This window comes from Oryzias latipes, chromosome 9, assembly GCF_002234675.1.
Source record: "Oryzias latipes chromosome 9, ASM223467v1".
NCBI classification, from domain to species: domain Eukaryota; kingdom Metazoa; phylum Chordata; class Actinopteri; order Beloniformes; family Adrianichthyidae; genus Oryzias; species Oryzias latipes.
Window position 1 is genome coordinate 29,419,355 of NC_019867.2, and position 16,142 is coordinate 29,435,496.

Consider the following 16,142-nt stretch of genomic DNA (forward strand, 5'->3'; position numbering starts at 1 on the left):
CCAAAGTCTTTCAGCGCGTTACACTGACTGATTAACCAACAAGAGTTCAGAAACCCAAAACTGAACTTTACTTAGTCTGAGCTACAGGGCTTAGAATGCTGTATCAGACAAACGATGTCTGAAAGAGTAGATTATCAAAAATCAGCAGAAATCCAGGCTCCTACATTCCTACTTAAAATTAGAAAAGAAAAATCCCCCCCTTCTGCCTGAAACTGAAGGAAGCACTTTCAAAAAGCCTAAATAAGCCTTATTCAGCTGTGGGAGGGGATGAGTTACTGGCTGCGTCATTTGTTGTTAGTTACATGGCTTAGAACACCAGAAAAAAATGCCGTTTATGGTGCAGGTTCTCTTAAAAGAAAAGAAAGTTGCTAAAAGACAAAACTTTAATAAATGTAGAAACCTGGATTCACACACATTTTTTTTTAGATCGTATCCTCATTAAGACACTGACTTCAGATGAACTGAAATGATAATTTCCTATTTAGAACCTAAACTCATTTGGGTTTTGCATAATAGTGTGCAGGTAGTAGTCTTGATTTGTTTTTTTCCAAAATCAAGTCATAGTAAGTCATTATGGGGTGTACAAGCGGTGGACAGGAGGAAGAATTAAGGAGGCTGGTGGACGGATTTGTGGGGGGGGGCTGGAGAGAATCACCTGCTGCTCAACATGGACAAGACCAGGGAGATGGTGATCGACTTCAGGAGGAAGGGGACAGTCCTGCAGCATCTCTGCATCCTGGGCAGGGATGTGGAGGAGTACAAATACCTGGGAGGGACTATCGACAACAGACTGAGCTGGAGGAGCAACAGTATGTGTACCCAAAGGCCAGCAGTAGACTCCACTTCCTAAGGAAGCTGAGATCCCTTAACGTGTGCAGCAAGATGCTGGAGATCTTCTACCAGTTTGTGGTGGCCAACACCTTGTTCCCCTCCGTGGTCTGCTGGGGAAGCAGTATTGCGGTCAGTGACGCCAACAGACTGAAGAAGCTGATCAGGAAGGTGGGTTCTGTCATTGGCTGCAAACTGGAAACACTTGAAGCAGTGATGAAGAGGAGGTCACTGAACAAGATCTTATCCATCATGGACAACCCAGACCATCCTCTCCACCCTGTTCTGGACAAACAGCGGAGCTCCTTCTCTAGGAGGCTCAGACAGCTCCGCTCCAAAACTGTCAGATAACAGAAATCCTTCCTACCCAATACAATAACACTGTACAATAACTCACAGTGTAGCAGATGACTTTTGTACATTTTTGCACATTGTTACCTGTTTGTTAATTGTCTTTAAATTATACTGCCTTATTTGTTTACATTTCTGCTACATTTTTGTTCTTATATTATTGTTTTTCATATTATTCTTTTTTCTCTTTTGTTTACTGCTATGATGACGCACAAATTTCCCGCGTGTGGGATCATTAAAGTACTTCTGATTCTGATAGTAGCAAGCAAGATAAGCTATATTTGGGGTAAAATGTTTTAGATTTTTTGAGGGAAGCGTTCAGAAAGTTAGCAGTTAATTTTGAATAATGGCCAAAGTGAGAGCTTAGCTTTCTTAAAGCTTCATCAGCTGGCGGAGCGTCTCAGTTCAATGGTCTGTATTTGTTCGTGTCATGATTGTCTGATTCGTAGTTCCATTAGAAGTAAGAATAAAATCATTTTTGTTTTATCCTAAAAAATTTAGGTAAAAGTGTCAAATCTGGCCCTGTGATGACTTGTGATCTGTAAGGGGGTGTACCCGCCTTCACCTGACGGTAGCTGGGATAGGCTCCAGCAGCTCTGTGACCAGGACAGGGATAAAGCCGGTTTGGAAAATGAATAAATTGATGTAAAATCAGTGAACATGCGTTAGGAGATCATTTTCCGGATTGTAATGAGAGTTACCGACTAAAATCAAAAAAATTATTTTTCAATGACTTTTATTAAGAAACTTGTAAACAGTAAAACTGCTGTTAAAACAACAGATTTGAGCATGTTTTCAGACAAAACCATTGCTGACGCGCTGGACGGACAGCAGTATCAGGCTGGTCTAAATGCTTTGTGCACATCTAGAATGGTGAAATAAGAAAAGGAGGTTTGCATATGTCCACCGATGTTTCACCGCTCTGACTGACTGAGAGGAGAGGGTGAGGACGACTGTTTCAAAGACCCTTCAAACGAGAAAGACCGTAAAACGTTTATGAGAAGTGGTTTGAAGCAGAGAGTCGACATCAGAACAGGTCTAAAGTCTTAACCACATTTAGAAAAGGAGACAATAAAAGTGCAAAAGGAGCGAAGCATCAGAGAAAAAGTCAACTTTTTAAAGAACAAAAACTCAGAGGAACAATAACAGTATCAACATCTGCTGTCATTTCTTTAAAAATAAAACAAATCAATTTAGGATAATATTTCAACAAACCACATCAGTCTGTGTTCTTCATAATCCATAAACATTGAATCCACTGGTAAAGCAGTTAAACTGAACTATAAACAGAAACAGGAGCAGGAAAGGTTCCTGCAGATCTTTTAACTCAGGACTTCAAATCAAAGCCAACAACCTAAAGATCTGACAGTAACCAATCAGAGCTTCGTCGCTGCAAAGGAGGAGAGTGAATGCAGTGTTGGTCTTTAAACTACAAGTCCAGTGTGTCCTCACTGTGACTGGACTCAGCAGACAAACTCTCAGGTCTAGAAGATCTAAGTTCAAATGGGGATTTTCCAAGTCTGAGCAGCCGTTAGGCCAGAAATAATCGGTCTAAAATATGAAATTCAACCTGTTCTGTAAGAGGCAGCTGCAAAACATGAGAGAAAAGTTCAGACTTTCAAACAGAAAGAGCTTCAAATGTAAAGAAAAACGTTTAAAGGTTACAAAAAAAGACAACTCCAGTTGAACTAATGTGAGAGTATTTTAAATGTATGAATTCAAGTTTAAAGAGTGATGGATTTTTGTTTTTACTGCAACATTAAAACTGTTCTTGTCTTCTTGTGTTTGAGTGAAGCTTTAGATTTAGTAGCACTACAGCTCCCTGAAGAAACAAACACACAGAAATGAATGTTAAACTTAAGCGTTTGACTCCGCATTCAACCAAGTCACTGCTGAAAGTTTTATTTCATTTTTCAAGCATGAAAGTGACCAAAACCAAAAAGAGAAGCAGGAATCTTCTGAGTGAGCTGAACACTGAAAAAAGCTGAAACCATAAAACACAGTGCAGATCTTCCAAAGAAGATCTCTTAGACGTGCTTCGGAGTTTCAAAGCATTCAAGAGTCTGAAACAGAAGAAAAGGATCTAAGATCTAAGAAGTATCTCCTTGAGAGATTCTTGTGGTTCCTGAGATGACGACACAAAGCCGCTCCAGTGGACAGAAACTGAGAATAAAGTATAATTTAGGAAAATGTTCAGAAATGAACTGTTTTTTACTTCTTTGAGTATAACATGACAGCAGGAAGGCTGAAGACAAAACCTGATTCCCCTGTACTAAGTTTCTGTGCATTGATGGGTTCATATGACTGATTCCAATCAGTCCATAGAAACACGTTAAGTCAACAAGCCTCCAGCTCATTTCCCCATCAGAGCGTGACCCCACGCAGCATCTGCACCAGGCGGGTCCAGGATTCCACATTCTTCATGTCAAATGAGCGTAAAAAATGCAGAGAATCCCAATGCATAGATTCATGTGCATTTTCCTCATACCTGAATGCAGAGCGACTTCCCGATTGTGCTGATATAAGTCTGGTGAGGCGCGATGCGTTTGGATGTCGGTCAGACGGCAGATCGTCAGAGGAGAGCTGCAGAGTCCGAGTCTGTGAGTCCTTCATGAAGTCGTGACGGCATTCTAACTCTGAGTAACCCTGACTTTTCTTTGCTCCTCAGGTGAGAAGGAGCTACAGGGCCGCAGACTTTCTCTACAAGCCTTTCAATTGGTGACACGTAAGTTTTACATCATTGTATCTGCTAATGTCGAGCATGGATTTATTAAAAATGCTAAGTGGATTGAAGAAAAATAACTTGTATTTCAAGGTTATTTTATTTCTAAAATTTGATCACATTTTGGTTTAGCTGAAATGTATTCTCATATTTGCTGGATGTCTGTACATGTTCCTATTTGTTCATATACTTAACTAATCTGGTCGTATTTGTTTAGTTAAACAAATATGACCAGATGCGCAGGTGTACAACAACAACAAAAAACAAGTCAAGTGGAACAAAAACACAAAAAAAGATACAATCATCCATGAGAATAACACATAAACAATAAATCAGGGGTAAAACTTTTGAATTAGCCTATAAAAACAAACAGAAACTCAATTCAAAACAGCACAATGAAAAACATTAATAAATAACTAACAGAGAACTAAATTATTAGACCTAGAAGATTTAAACTGGAAAAATGTTTTTTTTTCTGTATTATTGATGTTATCGTGCGAGTGAAACTGGATTTAGAGATGACATGAAAACAATCATAGGATGATGATGCCAGAGGATAAATTAGCACATGTCTATATCAAATTTGATCCGGTTTTGTGGGAATGAAAGCAGAGTTTGCAGATCTTTGCACCAAAATCATGTAATTCATCTATTTCCCAGCTCACCTGTGTCCGTTTTCATCATGCTAATGGGAAAAGAAGACTTCTTTGAAAGGAAGATGAGGACAACAAATGATTTATGTTGGGGAGCAGTAATGAAAATAAAAAATAATTTTAATGTATCATGAAATATTCTTAAAAACATGTTTAATTTGATCAAAATTTTATAAAAAAAAGTACTTTTAAAGTTTTTTATTGATCCACAATTTACTAAATCGATAAATAACTGAAGCTCAACAGATGGAAAAGATTATCTCTACTACATAGTGATACTGAGTGATAAAGATAAACTGGTTTCTACCAATGACGCAGAAAGCAGCACGTCCGCATACCTGCAATCTCTGTAATCACACAAAATAATGAAAAGCGCAGTGAAATCAAAGATTGTTCATGTGCTTCAGAACATTTTGTTTATAATAGCAAGCAACTGTTTCAGAAAGAATTCAGAGTCAGACAGAACCACAGAGAGCTCGCTTTGGTGACTAAACCCTGCAGGTAAACTTCAAAAGCGATTCAAGTAAATATTCATATATATATATATATATATATATATATATATATATATATATATATATATATATATATAACTGTGTTTTTGTTCAGTCTGGATCTGTGGGTTCATTCTTAATAAAGAATTTATGCATTTTATTTGTGCAATTTAAAGCTATTTGGCTTAACCTTGGTGAAAAAGTCAATGTTCCTCCATCAAGGTGGGTCACTTTTAGTGGTAATCTCTATCATTGCTAACAATTCCTTGCAGCTCAAACAACAGGTTTTGGTTTAGTTGACCTCTAAAGTGTTCATGAAACTGATGAATACAAACACCAACTGGTTTTGACACCATTCTCAAATCAGACTTTTCCAGCGAAAAGAGACCATTTTAAGAGTTTTACTTTGCTCTTGATCGGTTTGTGGGTCAAAAGATCCTCATTTGAGCCTATAGCAAGACGACCACAAACATAAAGACATTCCTCTTGGCTTAGAGATGACCAAATCCTAACCTACGGGCAACAAGAACGGGGACCAGGACCAGACCGGGTTACGTGGTTGACAGCAGATCAACCTGCAGGGCCAGAAGTGAGACTATGACCTTTCTCCTCATTTAAAATGACAGACTTTCTTTATCCCGATGGGGGGAACTAAAGCGTGACATACTGTTTGTCTTTATCAGATGACAGCTGAACTTCCACCTCAACTTATCTGTGTTTTTGTGATTGGATCTCTTGTTATCTGAGCTGCTGATTAAAATCTATCAGATCTTCAGTCTGCCCTAACCTGCTCCACCACATTGGTTCTGGAGAATTGAAAACGAAAGAACAAATGCAGAAGACAAAGGAGAACTGTTGGAATGAAAGCTGTGAAGAAACAGATCCGCTCAAAAAATACTAAACTCAATTTCAAATATTGTAAGTTGATGTATTCTACCAATAGCAAAACAATATCCAGTTCAGCATATTTTACTGCCAATGAGCACAGCTGAGCCAGTCTGGACGCATCTGATACTAGAAGATAAGTGGCCTTGGTTCTAGTTTAGATGGAAAACCGCTATGGACTACCACTGCCACCACATGGTTCCATGTGCTGTCGCCTTAACCCTTTGACACCAGAGATGTCTTCAGCGACATCAAAATAACACAACTCTTCTACTGTTTACGCCAGGGGTGTCCAAACCCAGGCCTCGGGAGCTGGTGTCCTGCTGGTTTTCCAGAAACCCTGCCTTATTTGCTGCTGATTACCTTGTCAGGTGTGTTTAGCCAATAAGGAGCTTCAATGGCAGGTTGGTTGGAAAACATGTAGGACACCGGCCCTCGAGGCCTGGATTTGGGGACCCCTGGTTTACGCAATCACTGTGAATTTGCTCATTCTGACGCGGACCAACTTGGCTTTGCACCGATGTGTTGCACTTTGGAAAAAGTGAAGTGTTCCGTAAGAGCTCAAAGCTGCTTTTCTCTGCAACAGAATCAAGTGATTTATGTTGCTTCCATAAACACTTTACTACTGTAAAGTGTTGCATTTCAGCACAAGACTGCTTTAATCAGCTTCACAATCCACTGGAATTGCCGTAGTTCCAGTGGGTGGGGAAAGACTTCTGTCAAAAAACTGCAGGTAAATCCTACATGCAACTCACTGTCAGGGTTCCTGTGGTGAAACAGAAACCAAAAGAAGAAACAAAAACGGGCGAGTCCTAAAACACAGTCCTGAGAGGCTTTTGTACGTTGCTCCTTCAGCTCCTTCAGTGGTCGTCTTTAACAGCTCTTTAGTGGAAGTTGTAGAAGAAACAATCAAGCAACTTTATGCACCAAATTAAAAAAAGAAAGAAAAAGAAACAATCAACATCATGAAAAGAAAAAACACCACACGCTTTATGATACTCTCCAGCATGATGAGCACAGTTACTCAAACGGTTTTAGGAAGGGTTGGTCACGGTCTAGGATGGTAAAGTGCCAGAAAGGTTCCGTCTAGCATCTCCTCTAATCATGGCAGATGGTGTTAACCCTTCCACCTCTGTTCCAATTCCTTTTGGGCCATCATGGCTTAAAGTACAGTGTAGAGAGCAAAACTGACATTTTCTCCTCTGATCACAGCACTTTCATGATCCTGTGACGGCACACAATTGCAGCTTTGCATTTTGAAAGTCTCATTTCGTCATAGTGTGATTGCATGGCAAATTCAGTTCAGTAAGCTGAACTTGTGCTTCCATTAATCCATCAGGTACCAACGCATCTGTGCCACAGCTATAGCGATCAGCCGCCATTACAGGACGCCATGGCAGCAGGAGCTTTAGCACACGGTGAGTCTCATTGATTCTCATCAACTAGATTTTCAAACAACAGAATATATTGAGGTCCCTCTCCCTCCAGAGAATGTAATTACCCCAGAGTATGTTTGACCCCAATGTCTGGCACAGTAATATTTTGCCTCATAGGACAGATCATAGCTGAAACCATTCAGTCTATAGCAGTGGTCCCCAACCCATTTCAAGTCACAGACCTGTTTAATGTCAGACAATAATTTGAGTAGTGAGAGGATGGCATCTGATGAATCTATTAAACCGCATATCCAGATCATGACAGAAAGAAGTCACATTCAGTGACGGTTGGCCTGCAGACGTTTAAGCGGCATGCTCACTGTATTTTCTGCACTAAAGGGCGCACTGGATTATAAACCTGTTTTCCAATGTCTATCTACATCAGTTAAGGGGGTTGGAGGTTTTGTGTGTCTGTGCACGTGTGTGCGTGGGGTGGGGTTATATCTTATAGTATTGTGCTTTCTTTTTTATATATATTTTGGTGTACAGCACTTTGTGTAACCTTTTGTATGAAAAGTGCTAAATACATAAGGATAGATAGATAGATAGATAGATAGATAGATAGATAGATGGATGGATGGATGGATGGATGGATGGATGGATGGATGGATGGATGGATGGATAGATAGATAGATAGATAGATAGATAGATAGATAGATAGATAGATAGATAGATAGATAGATAGATAGATAGATAGATAGATAGATAGATAGATAGATAGATTGATATATTTATAAGACCCAAATGGTCTTATTAAATGGTCCATTATTATTAAATGGTCCATTTTTGAACTTAAGTCATATATAAGGCGCATTTAGCGAGAAATTAGTCACAGATGATTCCATCAGTCAATAAGACTTGATTAACTGTGTTCACAGAACTTCTTTGCAGCATGCTTCACAATAGCTTCATTAGAAATGTTAGCTGCGTTGGCGTATTCACAATACTTGTAACTCCCAACCTTAATAGTAACACATAAAAGAAACAGATTGCCGTTTTAACAGAGTGTTGTGTACCTTTTAATTACTTCGACATCAGTAAACACGACCAAAATGAAGTCATATTTAAGATTATAATCCAGAATATGAACCGCACTATTGTTGTTTTTTTTTAAAGTAATTAGGTCTTTAAAGTACAGTAAAGTAATTCATTGGACTGTTTAGAAAATGTCTTTTAAACATAAATAACTTGTACATTACATAAGTGTTCGAGAAAACGTCTATAATGTTCCTCTGCTGTTGTTCTTTCGCAGCGCCGGAACTTCGAGTTCTCTTGTTTGGAAAGAGCCAAAATAAAAAGAACATGCTGTCTAACCTCATCACAGGAAAAAAAGATTTCTTTTTATCAAAACTGTCTCCAAACACCACAATCACTAAAGGATTGTTTCAAAACACTAACGTAACTGTGGTCAACACTGCCGACATCTTCAGTCAGTCACAGGAAAAAGTGAAGCACGAGATGAAAAAGTGCGTGGCTCTCTGCCCGCCAGGACCTAACATCCTGCTGCTGATGGTGAAGCCCCATGACTTTAACGAGGACGACAGACAACGCCTCAAATTCATCCAGAGTTTCTTCGGACCCGAAGCCGGGAAGCACTCCATAGTGATCTTTTTGAACAAGGAGGAGCCAAAGACCCCATCCATTAACAAGCTGAAGCAAGACTGTGGAGGAAGGATGCAGATAGTCCACTTTGACAGGCAAGATCTTCTCAATAAGGACATTAAAGAGCTCATGGACAAGATGACGGCGATTGTAAGCAACACCAGACAAAGCCATCTGAACTTCTCAGAGGGACTTGAAACCAATAAAAGAACATCTGCAACCTTTCAACCCCCTCTGAACATAGTGCTTTGTGGGAGACATGGAATTTGGAAGAGTTCAGTTGCCGACGTGATTATGGGAAAAAACAATCAACAAGCCCTTGACACAAGGCATGCCAAGAGAGAGGCAGAAGTGTCCGGACGCCTGGTGTCTCTTATCGAGATGTCTGCCTTGTATGGGAACAGCCCTCAAGTAACCGGTAAGATCACACAAGCCTCTTTATCTCTCTGGAATCCTGAAGGTGTCCATGCCTTCGTCATGGTTCTACCTGTGGAAAGCATCAGCGATAAAGACAAGAAGGAGCTGGAGGTGCTCCAGGAAATCTTCGGCTCTCAGTTCAAGGCCTTCACCGTCATTCTTTTTGCTGTGGAGTCAGACCCAGCAGATGCAGAGGTGGTTAGCTCCATGACAGAAAACAAGAAGATCCAGGAGCTCCGTCAGAGCTGGCCGGGTCAGTACATGGTCTTCAACGTCAAAGACAAGCAGCAGGTTTCTGGTTTACTCAGCCTCGTGGAGAAGATTTCGGCTGTGGGATCTCAGTCATTTAGAAGAGAAATGATGATAAAACCACGAACAATTCAAAAACAAGACATCCAGATGACAACGACTGATGGAAAACTGAAGCCTGAACCTCTGAGGATAGTGATGGTTGGGAAGACCGGCTGCGGGAAGAGCGCAACTGGAAACACGATTTTGGGGAAAAACTGTTTTAACTCCAAACCTAGTATGAAATCTGTGACCACCCTCTGTAAAAAACAGAGTGCGGAGGTCGACGGGAGGATGGTTTCTGTGGTTGACACGCCTGGTCTGTACGACACCAATCTGTCCAACGATGAAGTGAAGCAAGAGATGGTGAAGTGCATCAGCCTGATGGCTCCTGGACCTCATGTCTTCCTGCTGGTGGTGCAGGTCGGTCGCTTCACGCAGGAAGAAAGAGACACCGTGGATCTTATTAGAGAGTTCTTCGGCAAGAACTCAGTCCATTTTATCATCCTGGTTTTCACCAGAGGAGATGATCTTCAGGATCAAACAATTGAGAGCTACATAGAGGAAGCCAATGACAAATTCATGAAGGAGCTGATTGAATCCTGTGGAGGACGGTACCACGTTCTCAACAACAAAGATCAGAAGAACCACCAACAGGTCGCTGCACTTCTGAATAAGATCGACACAATGGTGAAGAAAAACGGTGCCAGCTGCTACACATCAGAAATGTTCCAGGAGGCCGAGAGAGCCATCCAAAAGGAGGTGCAGAGGATCCTGAAGGAAAAGGAGGAGGAGATGCAGAGAGAGAAGGAGAAACTGCAGAAAGAGTTTGAGAAGGAAATCGAAGCAAAGAAGATGAAGATCCAGGAAGAAAGAACGGAGAAAGAGAAAGCGCTCAGAGAGAAGGAAGAGTACATCAAACAACAGGAGCAGAAAAAAAAGAAAGAGGAGGAGGAAAGAGAAAAGGAGGATAAAAATCAGAAAATCAAAGAGCAACATCTGCGGAGAGAGTGGAGCCAAAAACTAAAATCTCTGGAGGAGAAAATGAAATCAGAACTGGAGAGAAATGCAGTTTCTGACAAAGACATAATAACGTATAAAGAAGAGCTGCAGCAAGAACGGGAATCCTGGGAAAGAGAACGCAAACAGTGGTGGCAGAAACGAAAAGAAGAAGAGCAACAGAGGCAGGAGCAGGAGAGGGCCCAGCTCCAGAAGCTCAAAGAAGAATACGACAGAGAAAGAAGTGACTATGAAATCAAACGAAGAGAAGAAGACAAAATCAGAAAAGCTCAGGAGGAGAAGGAACTGAGAGAGACGCAGGAAAGCTACCTGAAAAAAATGGAGGAGATCAAGGAGAGAAATGAAGAGGAGGCCAGGAAGCAAGCTGAGGAGTTTAACGAGTTCAAAGAAAAATACGTGAAAGACTTTACTGCGCTCATGGCTAAACATGACAAAGAGATCGAGGAACTGAAGGAGAAGGAGCAGAAGAAGAACAAGATCATTCTGAAAAACCTTATCAAGGACAAAACGTACAAGAAGCAGTACGAGCTCCTGAAGAAAAAACAAGATGAAGAAAAAAGTGACCTCCAGGAAAAACTTTCTCAAGTGGACGAGGAAGCTCGGAATGAAGCCACAAGTCAACTTCAGGTGAAGCATGACGAAGAACTCAACGAGTGGATTGAAAAACAGATGCAGAGCGCTTCAGACAAGAACTGTACTATTCTATGAGATGTGCTGCTTTTGCTTTTAGCTAACATTGCTTTCATTTAAAATGACACAATGGATTAATCATGTTTCTGGTTTAACTATTTTGGTTTGATTATATCAGTTTTCCATCTAATGCTCATTTGATTTGGATCTAAAACTTTTTCACTCTGTCTACATTTGTGTGAACAATAATAAAAAACTGCTTTCAATAAAATGTTGGTCTTAATTAAACTTTTAGGGTAAAAAAAAAACTTTATAGAACTTTTATAAAGAATTAATTATCAAAACATTTTGAATTATTTCATTGCAGCAAATGTTTATTTAAAAAATTAAAACAAATAAAGTTTTGAAAATGATCAAAACTATTTCCACCAGGGATCAAGTTTTCGTGAAAGCATCGATTTGGAAATGAGCAGGAAAAGCCCTTCTGCTGCCCCTAGTGGAATTATGATGAACTACAGGACAGAAAACATGCCATCTTTTATACTATGGGTATTTAGGGACAGTTTGGATCATGCGGATGAGGTAGGGGTGTCAAAAATATGCGTTTCAAATTTGATGCAAATGGTAGAATTCCCTACAATAATCATGGGGGACCATAAATAACGCAGGATAAAGGAGGATTGTAGATGTTATTAGCGTGTAAAACTCCTCACTACACACTTTATACACTTTTTTCAGATATTTCCACACTTTTCTCTATTGTTTAAATTCTCAAAGTTCAAAACTTATAGATAAAGAAGTCCAGTATTATAGAATGAAAAAAAAAAGACCTGATCGCCATGAAGATTTATGTAAGTCTGACAAGCTGGACTTGGCACTTCGCTGTACAGGAGATGCGGCCAATCAGGACGCAGAAAGCAGTGTTTTGTTAAATGAACACAACAATAAGAATAAAAACTGAAAAAAACATGCATAGCCGCGGTGAAATAAATTTGTGAAACAGACGGCAAAAGGGGAACATCTCTTTTTTCCAAATGGACAATTGTTTTGTTCAGAAAGTGAAGCCTGGATCCTCACCTGTACTGCACCACCATCATGTTCTGCTCTCCGCAGTGTCTGGCGCAGCGGATGTACCTCATCCAACTGGACTTACTGGGATCATTTCCATCGATAAAGTGCAGTAAAGTTCCCTCTGCGTCATAAATCTGAAAGACAAAAAGGGAAGGTTTGTTTTTTACAGAAAAGATCTGCTGTGAATTGAATCGGTTAGTTCAAAAGGGGCCCAAGTCCAAGAGGTTTGTTTTTCCAGGAAGTGATTTTATTTGCATAGCTTAAAGGAGGCTACACCAAATGATTAATACTTTACCCAGATGTAGCACCAGTTCATAGCTTACAAATGTTATAATATGAAGCACCTCACTTTTATAATTTCAGAGGACTAGCAAACTAAAGTCTCTGGACTTCGGCCCTTCTTGAATTAAACAGGGGTGCTGCCATATTGGATAACTAGTGCTGCCATCTGTGGGGTAAAGCTAAACCCATGCAAGAGAGGCCCAAGTCCAGGAATTTTGCACTTAATGCATTTTAAATGTCAAGCATAACCAATACATTACAATGGACTTGGGACTTTTTTGCACATAATCAGATAGCTTTTCCCTTGAAGACCATAGAACAGATAATATCTCTATTTTGACTGAGAGACTCTGGTGGTTGTGAGGTAATTTTGAGAAGTGTTTGTGTTTGTTTTGTTTCTTGTTTTTCTCCTCTTCCTTTTTCTTTTCTTATTTAAGGTTCTAACAATTTGTGGGTAGATGTGATGTTTGTATTCAGGGTTGGGGAAATAAGCCTTGGCTTCACCCAACACCTTTTTCGGTTAATTTTGTTCAATGTTTATGTTGTTTTTTTCAATGTTTATGTTGACATTGTTCAGTTTCAATGCTTATGTTGATGTTTTTTTTAAGTTTGTTTGTTTAACACAACCAAAATAAATATCTATAAAAAAAAATGTGTGGACTTGGGCCCCTTTTGAATTCACCGATTCAATTGTAATAAAATGATTATTCTCTTTAATCCCTCTGAGATTTTTTAGCTAAATTAGAATCTTTCAAGTTTGTAAGTTTCTTTTATTCTTTCATTCTCTCCAGCATTCACATTTTCACCGACAAACTGCTGCTACACTTCACAGCATGATTTACTGTATAATAACATGAAGGTCCACTCCAACCATCTCCTCCAAGATGAGTTCAGATCTCCAGGTGAGGTTTCCACAGCTCTCTGCAGCCACACAGATCTACAAACTCGACGTCAGACACACAGATATGAACTCCTCACTCCTCACACTCGCTTCCTCTTCAGCTCTTCAACTTAGGAGAAGTAAGCATACTGTTAACAGGAGGATTCACTACGCTAAATTTATAGGGAGAGGTGGAGGGGAGGGCAAGCTGAAAATATACAACCTTCAGAGGCACTGGGGTTCGCCCCTCATCATTTACGCACAGCGGCTGGGTGAAGTGTAAAACTGCATGTAGTGTGAGAGTATTTATGGCAGAGCTAAGCTAAATATATACTTTTCTGCAGATTAATACCAGAAATGTGTGATGATGTGTTTCCTTAAGAACACGTGAAAGGGTAAAGATGACTTCAGGAGAGACACATAAATCCAGGTGATCTGAGAGACTCTTCTCCTCGTCCAGCAGAGCTGTGGTTGCAGCGATAAACAGAACACGGATCACCAGGGGCGGCTCCAGGATTCTGTCTCTGCGGTAGCTTCAGGGGTGCTAAGTGACTGTAAGGAGTACCTCATTCGTTTTTACGTAAAATTCAATTTCCAAGAAAGAAAGTAAGAGAAACGCAGATTCATACGACGCTATAATTAATTCCAGATTTACATTTATTGTCTTGTCGATAGATTGCACTTTTAAAATGTGTTAACTGTCAAAGTCTGAAGACAGAGAAGGAGATGTTGATGAAGTGTCGTAAAAAAACAAACAAACAGTAATTTCTTTAATGGGAGCTGTTGAGAGTCTATGGGGGTACCGGCGTCAAACGCCTCTCCAAATTTGCTGCAAGAGCAAAAAAACGTAATTTTTGATGGCCAAAACACCGTTCTTTACACCACTTTTCATGATGATTTACGATACTTTTTGCTTGCCATAGCTCAACGCCTGTCCAAAAATGTGTTTATAAGGTTGACACCCCAGCCGCGTGTGGGAGGAGTTACCACCAAATGTTTTCAGCCTAAACGCTACAGTGAGCGGTGTCTGTGTCTCTCATTCCAATGCATGGCGGACACGGAGGATGTGACGTATTGTGAAGGTTTTGGCTGGTGAGGCAGATTTACAAACAACTGAGAGGCCTAAACAGGTAATTTTAGAATTGGAGAACATTTTATGTACCACCCATCATATTTCAAATTATCCACAAACAAAATACTAAGGGGGGTGGGGGGACTGTCCACACACATACTCTTAAGTGTTACAAACATACCTGTTGGCTCCAAAAACTTTCACATACAATCATGTCAACACAACTACAGTTCACGCACACATATGCATACAAACCAACATACGTAAAGCCTTTCATTCTGTCCCACATACTATTTGTGCAAAGGTGAGCTGATACCTCTGCTCAGGTGGGTCTTTATGTTCTACTGAGGAGGATGATGGAATGCAAAAAGAGGGAGAGTGCACGGCTGTCCCTACAACAAGACCCCCGCTGAAGCTATAGCGGTAGCCAGGGCCCCCCGACAATGGTATGGTATAGCAGATAGAGGGAATCTGCCCGCAATGCAGTCAGACACCCAGACCAGGGCTAGCAAAACCGCCCCACGGCCCCCAACGCCAAAGAGCAGAGAGGCATAGGAGCACGGAGAGTGCGGGCCCCAGCCCTCCCCAGCTGGGCCCTCCGTCCCGCCAGTGGGCCCAGCACTGGACCCCACCCCTGGACAGCCTGCCAGCTCCAGGCGAGCCGCCCACCACTTCCCAGGAGTTCCGGGCACCCACCCTCCCCAACCCCAGGAACGAGCCAGGGCCCCCCAAGGGAGACCCACCCCATACTCCAGGCAAACACCCTCTCAGCACGCGGGATGTCGGGAGAGAGCAAGGCAGGGGTCGCCCACCTCCGCCCATAAGGAAGTGGGGGTCCCTGAGGGGCATAGTGAACATTGCCCGGCCAGGCTCACCCACAGTTGGAATCTTAGAGGGGGCCAACGCTCAAGAGCAAGGACCAAAACCCGCACCACGGGGACACGGACACTCCCCCTGGCTCAGATGTAATATGATCCCCGGGTCATGGTTCCACCAGGGAACTCAGGTGGCAGTGATGTCCAAGCCCCCCCCTACCAAGGGTTCTACATGTCTAAGGTGCAATTAAAACGAGAAGGGAGGCGCCAATTCCATGCAACAACCTTGGGAGAGGAGCCACTACCAATAACCCCCCCATTGTCCTAATAAGTGTTGTAAGAGGAAGGAGGGTCGGTCGGGGAAAGCTGGCAGACTGATCCGCGATTGGTGAGGCAACCATCTCCCAGTCCCCACCAGCACAGGCGCCCCATTGCAATGACAGCAGATTCCCCAGGCCTAACACCTGCCACACAGGCTTTTATTTTGTTTTGGCTAAAAACAGCATCATCATAATCAAAAGACCTTTGGGAAAACTTTTACAATAGATCAAGAGATGATCAGAGTGCAACTTTAAGGTAAAGAAAACAATCAGTAGTATCCAGTTAAGTAGTTTTGGATTCTTCTTCACCTGTTCTCTGCAGATGGAGGTTCTGTTTGAAGTAATGAGTCACAGTAAATGCTCCTTCTTCCAATCC

General features: G+C 41.3%; 2 protein-coding genes across 3 annotated transcripts in view; one reads left to right on the top strand and one right to left on the bottom strand.

Annotated features, from left to right (window-relative positions):
* The window catches only part of prdm6 (PR/SET domain 6), a 98,718-nt gene that overhangs the window by 45,023 nt on the left and 37,553 nt on the right, over positions 1–16,142 (bottom strand). The window contains exon 5 of the mRNA XM_023958809.1: positions 12,404–12,531. Coding sequence (XP_023814577.1) covers positions 12,404–12,531 — 128 coding nt within the window. The remainder of the gene's footprint in view (positions 1–12,403; positions 12,532–16,142) is intronic.
* Positions 3,605–11,597, top strand: LOC101163984 (GTPase IMAP family member 8). Of its 2 annotated transcripts, XM_011479679.3 has the most exons (4): positions 3,605–3,779; positions 3,848–3,904; positions 7,273–7,351; positions 8,622–11,597. In XM_011479679.3, exons 3-4 carry the CDS (start codon positions 7,327–7,329, stop codon positions 11,402–11,404), a joined length of 2,808 nt encoding a protein of 935 aa, XP_011477981.1. In that variant the 5' UTR covers positions 3,605–3,779; positions 3,848–3,904; positions 7,273–7,326; the 3' UTR covers positions 11,405–11,597. The 2 variants fall into 2 exon arrangements, with proteins under 2 accessions (XP_011477981.1, XP_023814576.1); XM_023958808.1 differs by lacking the exon at positions 3,605–3,779 and having other exon boundaries at positions 3,813–3,904.